The 12,564-nt window shown below is 33.2% G+C and overlaps 1 protein-coding gene across 6 annotated transcripts in view; it reads right to left on the reverse strand.

Annotated features, from left to right (window-relative positions):
- LOC106082887 (E3 ubiquitin-protein ligase UBR1) overlaps positions 1 to 12,564 on the reverse strand; it is a 110,281-nt gene that overhangs the window by 31,195 nt on the left and 66,522 nt on the right. For all 6 annotated transcript variants that reach the window (XM_059368235.1, XM_013245628.2, XM_013245626.2 and 3 more), the window contains 3 exons: positions 6,624 to 8,096; positions 5,883 to 6,550; positions 5,675 to 5,786 (listed from right to left, as the gene is read on the reverse strand). In XM_059368235.1, coding sequence (XP_059224218.1) covers positions 5,675 to 5,786; positions 5,883 to 6,550; positions 6,624 to 8,096 — 2,253 coding nt within the window. The remainder of the gene's footprint in view (positions 1 to 5,674; positions 5,787 to 5,882; positions 6,551 to 6,623; positions 8,097 to 12,564) is intronic.

The raw sequence follows: 12,564 nt of genomic DNA on the forward strand, positions 1-12,564 counted from the left end.
TTTCGAGTTTCAAACAAACAGACGAGCAAACACACTATGAATTTTATATACAGAGCGATGCTGCTTTCTATGTTATAGTTACAATGAGCCCAAAAAAATGTACCCACGTAAAAAGTAGATGTGGCACTAAAATAGCCGAATTCATTACAGCGCTCTGTTTTAATTGCGGCGAGTACACGAACTAATCCAATATTAAATCTGAGTGATTTTGGCGACATTGCGGCAATACTCTGAATTACCACCCTGAGGTGGTAACATTGAAACAACAGGGTTGATTTTGTAGGTTACTGTTTTACACGAAACCATTCTGGCAACACGATGAGCAAAAATAAACTTAAAAAACGACTTATTTTTTATAGAGAACAAGAGTATATATGAAAAATAAGTTTTATTTTAGTGATAAAAATTATGGAGAATCTAGAAAAAGTCATAAAATCGTAAAGCAAAAAGTGTCCCCAATGTATCGGTGTCCTCAAAACATCCATAATATAGACGGAAATTTTGGGGACAGTCCCCAAAGTATACAAATGTCCTCGAAACATACATTATACAGAAAAATAGTCCCGAAAGTATCCATTTTACATATATATATATATATATATATATATATATATATATATATATATATATATATATATATATATATATATATATATATATATATATATATATATATATATATATATATATATATATATATATATATATATATATATATATATATATATATAGATATATATATAGATATATTTATATATATATTTATATATATCTATTTGACCGTCTTGACACTTTAAGTCGATCTAATAATGTCCGTCCGTCTGTCCTGTGTGTCGAAGGCGTGCAGCTGGGCGCTTCAAATTTTCCTCACATACTTCCTATAAGTGTAGGTCTGTTGGGATTGTAAATGGGCTATATCGGTCCATGTTTAGATATAGCTCCCATATAAACCGATCTCCACATTTTTATTCTGTAGCCTCAAGAGGGCGTAATTCTTATGAAATTTTATGCTATAAACCTTATATAGCTCCCATATAAACCGATCTTTCGTGACCTCTAACAAACACATTATATATGGTCTAAATCGGTTCGTATCTACCTCAGATATAGCTCCCATATAAATCGATCTCCCGCTTTCTTCTTGGGTCTCAAGGGGGCGTAATTAGCTGAAATTCTTGTTTGAACCTTTGAGGGGAGCGGACGTTTTTAGTAATTTTGATCCGCAAGAATTTTTCTGTAACTCGCAGTAGGTCATTATTTTTGGAAGAAAAATTTAAGTCACTTAAGAATAGCTACGATAGTTGTTGTTGTTGAAGCAGTGTGTTAAACACTGAGGCGGCAGCCCTTGCCGATGAAGAACTCCTTAGGGTCAATCCGGTACGTACAACCAGCTGCCATCGGATTGAGCTACGATAGTGGTTTGCTTGAATTACTTAAAAGCCCGGGAGTACGCTTAGAATGGACTCAAAAGACCCAACAGCTGCGGTTGTGGTATTAGGCCGCAGCATGTTTTCTGCTACTGAAACCTCGACTGGTGGAGCGGCAGCTCCAGGCTCCACTAGCCGACAGACGACTGGTCAGCAGGGGCTTTTGACGGAGACACTTGGTTCGAGTCTTAAGGACAAGGCCGAACCTATTCTGTCTTCGCATGCCTATAATTTGCCTAGGTCGTCGGTCTTCCCCCGGCAAGTTGGAATAATAAAAGGCACATCGCTTTCAGGTTTATTGAGAGGCTTGTTGCGAATGATCACTAATAGGGAGAGAGATTCCCTATATTGTGCTCGGGTATTCGCTGCACAGGATACTCCAAAGACTACACGTCTAGATTCGGAAACTGCACCGCAGTCAGCCAAAAAGCTGCGGTCACCTGGAGGTCATCCCATGCCTAAAGGAATAGTAAGATGGGTCCAAGAAACTTGGCAAATGTCACTAGGGAGAGTTTGATGATGGCAGTTGTCGACAAAGGTGAAGAACGAGGCTGCATACATAGGAATAATTGGAGTGGAAAATTCCATAAACTGTCATCAGTATACTCCGACGTTCTTGCGGAATTTCCTGGGTCTCCTCTAGTTTGTGAGAATGAAGGCTGGTATCGAGGCCGATACAGACTAATTGCCTTCGGGGATCAACGCTCAATGTATCGTTGTGCACTAAACAAGATTGGTGAGATCTGGCCAGGTGCAGCACTATATTTAGTCAAGAAGGAAGATATTCCTTTTCGATCAATGGCACATGCTTGGATACCAAGGATTCCCTCAGATACTGAATATATATATATATATAGATATATATATATATAGATATATATATATATAAAAATATATATATATATATATATATATATATATATATAGATATATATATATATATAGATATATATATATATATATATATATATATATATATATATATATATATATATATAGATATATATATATATATATATATAGATATATATATATATAAAATATATATATATATATATATATATATATAGATATATATATATATATATATATATATATATATATAAAAATATATATATATATATATATATATATATATAGAGATATATATATATATATATATATATATATATATATATATATAGATATATATATATATATATATATATATATATATATATATATATATATATATATATATATATATATATATATATATATATATAAAAATATATATATATATATATATATATATATATATATATATATATATATATATATATATATATATATATATATATATATATATATATATATATATCTATATATATATATATATTATACTAACAGAAAACAACAGCCATGGTTTACTCCTGAAATCAAGCACTTGATCAGCGTTCGAAATTTGGCATATAAAAGATGGAAACGTTATAGACTGCCTACACTGTATGACACGTTTAAATCCGCTAGAAGAGATGTGCTCAAAAAGACTAACGAGTCCAAAAAGCAGTACTATAAAAGGAAATTCGAAAATGCAATTGATAGTAAGCGAAAATGGAAAGAAATAAGGAACATCGGAATTGGATCGAAATCCAATACCAACACTGATTGTCTTTCTATCTCTGACCTAGATGAGATAAATGAAAACTTTTTGAAAATAAATACTGTGGACCCTGGCACAAACACTTATTCTAATATTTCTACAGCACAGATTGAAGACACATTCTCGTTTAGATGTGTTAGTCCCGAAGAAGTCTTACAAAGTTTTGCAACCATAAAGTCTGACGCAATGGGATTTGATGGCATACATCCTAGATTTGCCAAATTGGTACTGCCGAAAATACTTCCATTTGTTACACACATTTATAACAACATTCTTACAAAGTCAACGTTCCCAACAGACTGGAAATTGGCAAAAATTATACCGATACCCAAACAGAATTCAGAGTTCCGTCCGATTGCTATCCTGCCGTTTTTCTCTAAAGCTTTGGAACGTATTATAAATACTCAAATAGATGCCTTCCTGAGTTTCAGAGGTCTTTTGAATGATAGACAATCTGGTTTTCGAACAAAAAGAAACTGCTCTACTGTATTAATTGACGTTGTGGAAGAATTGAGACAAAATATGGATAATAATATGGTATCATTTCTGGTTTTACTGGACCACAGTAAAGCCTTTGACACAGTGAACCATGATATTCTTATCTCGAAGCTTGACAGACTTTTCTTTTTCTCCAAACCGGCCTGTAAACTGATTTCATCATACATTACCGGACGCCGTCAATCCGTCAATGTCGGTGATACAACATCTGCGGCACTTGATGTACCTAGAGGTGTTCCGCAGGGCTCTATCCTTGGTCCCTTACTTTTTTCTGTATACATAAATGATCTACCTGATATTCCAATGCATTGTAATGTGCAAATGTACGCTGACGATGTTCAGCTTTTCTCCAGCGCTAAACCAAATTGCGTACAATCATGTATAAATAATATTAATTGCGATCTGAATGAAATCCAGAACTGGGCGAGTAAAAATAGTCTCTGTCTAAATCCGTCAAAAACTAAACTGATGAAAATTTTAAAACGATCAACCACCCAGATTCCTCTTGTAAGAGCTACTTTGAACAACTCGGTAATAGAAACTGTTGATACATCCTGCAACCTTGGTGTAATATTCAATTCCAAACTGACTTGGACTAATCATATAAACAAAGCTGTTGGTAAAGTTCAAGGAATGCTGCGAAGTTTGTGGTCTGTGCGGACTTCTACACCTTTTCAAGTACGTATGCTTTTAGCGAAATCTTACCTTATACCTACTCTACTTTATGGATGTGAAATTTTCGCAAATTGTGATTCGAGAGACTTCAACAAACTAAAAGTAAGCTACAATAACATTGCTCGCTACATATTTAATAAGAAAAGGAGAGACCGAATTTCTCAATTCGCCCACAAAATATTCGACATTAGTTTCGAAAACCTCCTCAAAGCGAAATGCGTTATTTTACTGCAAAAAATAATCTATCTTAAGCAGCCAAAATATCTTTATGATCATCTCCATTTTGCTCGATCTGGCAGAGGACTAAAAATCATTCTACCACGCTTCCGAACCTCAAACTCTGAAAAACAATTTTTAATCAACAGTATTCGTCTTTGGAACAATTTGCCATCCAACATCCAAACCATAAGTAATGCTACTCTTTTCAAGAAAACAATTTTCAAACACTATATTTAAAGTATAATTCCTAAAAAAATTCTCTTATGATAAATTTTATAATATAATTACTTTTTTATTTATATTTTTCTTAACACATATTCGATGTAATCCATTCCTTAAACCGGCATCGTCACTTATAAGATTTTTATCTTGTGATGTCTGGTATCAATAAACAAACAAACAAACAAACAAACAATATATATATATATATATATATACAACTGCAACATCATGGGTACTCTCTAAAGACGTTTGAAAGCGGCTAGAGTACCAACCTTATGTTACAGCGAGTTATGGTGCCAATTTTTAAAATTCGTTTTTTTCACATCTTTTTTAATGAAGAACCTTTAAACCGACAAAGACATATTCAACTGAGACCAGTTTCATGTCCCGTCACCGCACAACTATGAACACCACACAGGATGGAACTTTAAACACCCATCTGTGTGTTGTTCTTCGTTATCGCGATAAGCTTATCTGCGAGCTACCAAGGGCGTCCACAGGTTGCTGATAGTGGAATGCTCCATAACTGCAATTAGCAGTGGCGGACAATCAGCGGTATCAATTGGAGAGTCTCAGTGAGAGTCCGGGCGGCACCGGCTCTTAAATACTGAGTGCCTATGATGCTCGATATGACAAAGCGTGTTATTGGCGCCTATAAGTAATCAATGGACATCATGTTTCCACGGCGATCGTTCAATTGGAACGAGCTTGACAAGGATCGCCACCTCCTCATGCAAAGCTAGTTTCAATAACAATAACAACCAGTTTGATGTTGTTCTCATCCTCCTATAGTGGCCAACATTTGCCAATCAAAGTTTCAAATGTTCATAAGTTACAATTTCAAGTGAGTTTGGCGACATCTCAGGGGTCTCTTATTTGTAGCTAACTAACTTTTAATTTATAATTAAGCATAATTAAGCCCCTCTCATGCAAACAAGTTCTAGCTTACTTGGAGTTTGTGACTAACAAATAAATATTGATTTTCACATACCTTTTGCAAATGATTTTCTTGGAAACTCTTCCTCTTCAAGTCTAATGCTCTTTCCAAAATGGTTTTCATAAGGTGCATCATGACATCACATTGCAACAAATTGGCAATTGTCCTACAAAGAAAACAGACAAAAGGAGAAAACGCACACATAAGAACATCAATCAATCCTCCTCCTACGTAAAGATAATGCCCAAACAGATATACTTACACAAAACTATCCGTAAGCTTTGGCAATTTCGGCGGTGGACAACACACCAATTCACCCTTGTTCTTGCGACGCAATCGTTGTGTCTCTTCTGACTTTGATTTATCCTCCTTGGTGTAGTGGTAGAAGTACATGTTGAAGCCATCGTAAAGTTCCTCCCGCAACTCATAAACACCCTTGGCATCGGTCTTTTGGGGTTTCTTGAAAACAGCCACCGAATCAATAACATCCTCTAGGGCAGTGTCGTTATTCGAATCGGGCAGAGCACGATTCAGTTCAGAATGCGAGTACGATTTAATGCACAACAACTGCATAATTTCCTTCTTGGTGCGATCCTCTTCGGTGACATGGGCTACACCGGGCATAAAACGCTCACCAATGATGACAATCAATAGTTCAAGGAACTCATCAATCATCGAGAGTTGTCGTATGAAATCATCATCGGTGGTTGGTTCCACATTGGAATCTTCATAGTCTGGCTGTATCCACTCAATCAGATTGAATTTGTTAAGCAAATGGATGAGATACTCATTGCTTTCGATCAACGAAGCGCCAATTTGCATGCCCACAATATCACGATCCAACATTTCAGTGCGGCAACGTACATTGCGGTAGAAATACAACTGATGCAGCAGGGAGTAGCCATTACGACGCCACATGCCAGAATGAACCTTAACAAGAGAGTAGAAAAGAATTTCCAAATTTCATACAACACCCAATTTAAGCGATGCCTTCAACACTCACCTGGGCCATCATAACCTGGGTGCATAAAATGGGCTCCATTATCTCTTCGGGTGTTCGCTTCAAACTGCTAATCATATCAAAGTTCAAACCGTATTGGCCCAAATGCAAATAGATGCCCGCAAAGAAACGGGACAAGGGTAAATGTATGGACACCGGCTTGGAAGAGACATCATAAATCAAACACTCAGCAATGTGATTTTCCACTGTGCGCTGCTCCTTCTTGGCTTGGCCAATAATAAAGGTATTCTGCATCAAATAACGCATTACCATGACACAGAGTTTCTCCAACACCTCCTTGTCTGTGGCAGCCCATTCCAACACCAGCGAAATGGTGTTGGCCAACTTTATGTGCAAATTGAATGCACACTCCCACTCGGGCTCATAGTCCATGTGCTGGCCCGTTTGACGCGTCACCGATTCCATGCCCTGCATGGCATTTAGGACACGCAGTAGAGCCTTACAGCCTTCATTGAAGCCTTCTCGCAGTTCTTGGGTCCAAAAGTCGGGCTTAAAACTAAGTATGTAGCGTAAATCGTAGAGTATATAGGCGGCCCGCTTGAAATGGCTCAGTGTTGAGACATTCTTGGAGAAGTGCAATGTCTTGTTTTGCATATAATCCTCAATGGACTTGTGGTAGAAGGTGTGCAACAACTTGTAGAAGATACCCTCTTGAGCTATCAAATAATGGGCTATACTTGGCACTGTGAAAAGTTGGACACTAAGTGACACAATCGAATACGAATGGTCATGGTCATCGCTTATGAAGTCTTGCACAATGGTAGCATAGTTTTTGGAGAACTCTTGGGCCAAGGCCATTTTGTTGTCGTACTCCATGAGCATGCCGGAAATCAACAAACGGTGCCAACAAGTACGGGCGGTCTTCCACAAGGCCACATCGTATTCCAATATGTGGCGTATGCAATAGGGCGCCTTCTTGTCCATAACAATGCGGGCGAATATTTGGCGGAAAGTACTGTGACGCACAAGAAACTCTTGGAACCATGTCAGCAACTGCAACGCAAATTGCTGGCAGGCCACAGCGCGTATATGCAACACATTGACGCGAAGCGATTGATTGGCCCTACTATTTGGCATAGCCATATTGGGCGGCACCGACTGCTTCTCAATTGCCTCCTTGAGGGCAGCACATTCGTTGAAACTATCACATTTAACCACAGCGCGTCCTTCTCGATCAATACTGGCCACGATTTCGGTAGCTTCCTTGTGTTGAACTTTAGCAATTTTCGTCAGAGTCTGTATGACCTGATCAAATGTATGGGATTCATCGTTGTAGAGGACGGTGCAAAAATAATCCTTGCCAATGCCATCCCCATCGAGGCATTTAAGACTAGCATTTGTCTCGATTTCCAAGTAGTTGACACAAAATGTTAGAATGGCCACAAAGGCAATTTCACAGCGTTCTTTAATGGCATCTGTTATAATGGTACTGCTTGAACTGTTTTCCTTGCCCCGCTGAAAGGATACAAAAAAAAAATAAAAATTAATAACTAATTAAAATAAAATTTTTTTTATTGTTTTTCAAGTCGAGCTTAATGAGCAAGCAAATGCAACATCCAAAGGAGAGATTTTTGAAATGACTCTTGAAGAAAATGAATTGCCAGTTCCTCAGACAAGACAGGGCACATGCCACCCCACTGGTGGATGCGTTTCGATAATTGAGTTTTATTATCTCATCGACACCATCGTGAACTACATCCGTCCGTCTGACTGGCCTACTAAACTAAACTGGCCTAATAAAAAAATTAATATATTTGAAATTGAAGTTAAAAACAAAAAAAAAACATAAATAACAAATAAACTAAAAATAAAGTTATAAACTATAAATAAAATCAGAAATTAACGTAAAAAATATAATTTAAATAAATAAAATCAAAACAAGTAGAATTGAAATTATAATATGAAAACAAAACTAACAAAAATAAAATTAAGAAGTAGAATTGAATTAATAATATTAAAAAAAATTAAAATATAACTAAAAAATAAAATTGAAAAATAAAAAAAAAAATGATTAAAAAAATTTAATAAATAAAATAATTACAATAAAAAATTTAAGTAAACAATATTTAATTAAAAAAATATATTGAAAAAAAATTTTAAATAAAAAACATAATTAAAAGTTAAATTAAAAAATTTGAAAAGTAAAAAAAAAATAAAAGCATAGCAAAAATTATAAAAAAAATAGAAATAAATAATAAAAAAAACATAGTAGAAAAATAATAAAAAATGATAATAAAAAAAATAATAAAAACCAAAAAAGATACAAATAAAAAATATAAAAGAATAAAAAATAATAATAAAATACAAAGGAATAAAAATAACTAAAATAATGAAATATAAAAAAATAAATATACAATGAAAAATAAATAAAAAAATATAACAAAAAATATAACAAAAAATATAGAAATAAAAAAATAAAAAAAAATAAAAAATAATAATATATAAAAAAAAATAAAAAATAAAAATATATAAAAAACAAAATAAATAAAAAAAAATAATGAAAAAAAGAATAAAAAATGAAAAAGAATAAAAAATTATAAAAAAAATAAATAATATAAAAATAAATAAAAAATAAATAAAATATATAAAAAAATATAAAAAAATATAAAAAAAATAAAAAAAATAAAAAAAATATATAAAAAAATAAAAAAAAATAATAAAAAAAATAATAAAAATATATATATAAAAAAAAGATAAATTAAAAAAAAATTAAAAAATATAAAAAATATTAGTAAATATAAAAAAATAAAAAAAATAATAAAAATATGTAAAAAATATAAAAAATATAAAAAAATATAAAAAAATACAAAAAAATATAAAAAAATATAAAAAAATATAAAAAAATATAAAAAATATAAACAAATAAAAAAAGATAAAGAATTAAAAAAATATAAAGAAATAAAAAAATTTCAATTAATAAAAAAAAAAACATTTTGAATAAAAAATATATAAGTAAATAAAAAATATAAAAAAAAAATTAAAAAAAAATAAAAAATAAAAAAATTAAAAGAAAAAAAATTAAAAAAAAAATAAAAAATAAAAAATTAAAAAAAAAATAAAAAATAAAAAATTAAAAAAAAAAGATAAAGAATTAAAAAAAAAATAAAAAAAAAATAAAAAAAAAATAAAAAAAAAATAAAAAAATTAAAAAAATACATAAAAAAATTAAGAAAAAAACAATAAAAAATATAAAAAAAACATTTAAAATAAAAAAAATAAAAATAATAAAAAGAAAAAAAAATAAAATAAAATAATATAAAATAAAAAAATAAAAAATAAAATAAAAAAAAATAAATAAAAAAAAATTAAATAAAAAAATTAAATAAAAAAAAAATTAAATAAAAAAAATAAAATAAAAAAGTTAAATAAAATAAAAAAGTAAAATAAAAAAATTATACAAAAACATTAACATAAAAACAAATAACATAAAAAATAATATAAAAACAAATAAAATAAAAACAAACAAAAAATTATAAAAATATAAAAAAAAATGTGTAAATTGGGCCAGGCCAAATATTATATCGACCACCATAGGTCGCACTTGTCAAGTTCTTTGCCTGGTATCTCTCTATTGTCAAATCAAGGATAATGGATTAGAATTGCTAAGCTATTGAAGCTATATCAAGTTAAGGACCGATTCGGACCATACTTGGTTTGGATATTGGAGACCATAGTAAGTCTTTGTGATACATTTCAGCCAAATTGAATAAGAATTGTAAGTATAATCGGGAGATTGATTTAAATAGTAGCTATTTCAGGTTGTGAACCGATGTAGACCATACTTAGCACAGTTGTTTGAAGCCATAACAAAACACCTAATACACAATTTCAGCCAAATCGGATAATAATTGCGCACTCTAGAGGCTCAAGAAGTAAAGTTCCAAGATCGGTTTATGTGGCAGCTATACCAGGTTATGAATCGATTTAAACCATACTTATCATACTTGTTGAAAGCTATAGCATAACACTTCATGCCAAATTTCAGCCAAATCGAAAAAGAATTGCGCCGTTTAGAGGTTCAAGAAGTCAAGATCCAAGATCGGTTTATGTGGCAGTTATGTCAGGTTATGAGCCGATTTAAGGTATACTTAGCACAGTTGTTGGCAACGGTAGCAAAACACTATACAAAATTTCAGCCAAATCGGATAAGAATTGTGCCTACTAGAGGCTCAAGAAGTCAAGATCCAAAATCGGTTTATATGGCAGCTATATCAGGTTATGGACCGATTTAAGGTATACCTAGCACAGTTGTTGGCACAACTGCACAGCTGTAACAAAACACTTCATACCAAATTGCAGCCAAATCGGATAAGAATTATGCTCACTAGCGGCTCAAGAAGTCAAGACCCAAGATTTCAGTTTATATGGCAGCTAAATCAGGTTATAAACCGATTTTAACAATACTTAGCACAGTTATTGAAAGTGATACCGAAAAATTTCAGCGAAATCTGATAAGAATTGCTCCCACTAGATGCTCAGTTGTTGGAAGCTGTAGCAAAACACTTAATACAGAATTTCACTCAAATCAGATGAGCTGTCTAGAGGCTCAAGATGTCAAGATCCAAAACCGGTTTACATTGCAGCTATATTAATATATGGACCGATATGGCCCATTTACACAATACCAACCGATCTACACTAAAAGTAAGTATTTGTGCAAAAGTTTAAGCGCCTAGCTTTATTCCTTCGAATGTTGACGTGCTTTCGACAGACGAATGGACATGGCTTAACCTACTTAGAATGTCAAGACGATCAAGAATATATGTATTTTGTTCGATCTGAGATGAATATTTCGATGTGTTACAAACAGAATGATGAAATTAGTACACACCCATCCTATGGTGGAGGGTAAAACATAAAATAAAAAATAAACAGGAATAAAAAAAAAACAATTTAAAATTAAAATAAGCTTAGGCAAGTTTGAAGAGAAGTTCTAGTGCACCTCATGCTACTATGGACATACACCAAAGGCAGTAATCGGTTTGTTGTGCGCTCTGAATTCAAAAAGTAACCTCGAAGAGATCTAAATGAGGAATTCTTTGCTGCTTTGGTTAGACTTGGTCATGTTTAAGTGGCGGTCTGCCATCAGACTTACTAAGACGTTTTCGTCCATTGTGATACCACAGGAACAGAAGAAGGAAGATGTCCTCTAGTTCCTACGGTTGAACCATCCAGCTCGCTTTAAAACAGCCCAACAACTTCCGAATGTCCACATCCGCTAAATCAGACAGGTTCTCAAAGAAATTAGAATCTAAAGTGGAACTCCTTCTGACTGCCAGTGCGGGACACACACACAGAAGGTGTTCTATAGTTTCTTCTTCTTCGATGTCCTCAAAGTTTCTGCAAAAGTCGTTACTGGCAACCTTCAGTCTGTCAGCATATTTTCCGATTAAACAGTGACCGGTCATGACGGAAAAAATGACAAGCCAGTGACGGTAAAGCGGTAGACCTCTTCATGTCTAGAATAGGCCACATGGTTTTGGAATGCCTTCGGGCCTGGTCCTGAAAGCTTAGCTTACATGTCGCTAGAGGCATACCCACAGATTCCAGTTTCCTAGAATATGTAAGGTTGTCCCTAGTCGAGCAAGCTTGTCCGCTTAATAATTCACTGGGATATTTCGGTGACCCAGAACAGGTGAATTTTGAACTGTTCAGCCATCTCGTTGAGAGTTCTGCGACAGTCGAGGGCGGTTTTTGTGTTTAGAAATACGTTCTCCAGGGATTTAATGGCTGTCTGATAAGATATTTATGCCAATCGTCGTAGTGACGTTATATCTTAACCATTCCACCACTTCCTTAATTGCATGGATATCCGCTTGATACAAACTGCAGTGGTCGGTTAACCTTTTCGATATGACCAGTTCTAGATTTGTTGAGTACACTCCAAAGCCCACCTGGTCGTCTAGTTTGGAACCATCCGTAT

Source organism: Stomoxys calcitrans, chromosome 4, assembly GCF_963082655.1.
Source record: "Stomoxys calcitrans chromosome 4, idStoCalc2.1, whole genome shotgun sequence".
Taxonomy (NCBI): Eukaryota; Metazoa; Arthropoda; class Insecta; order Diptera; family Muscidae; genus Stomoxys; species Stomoxys calcitrans.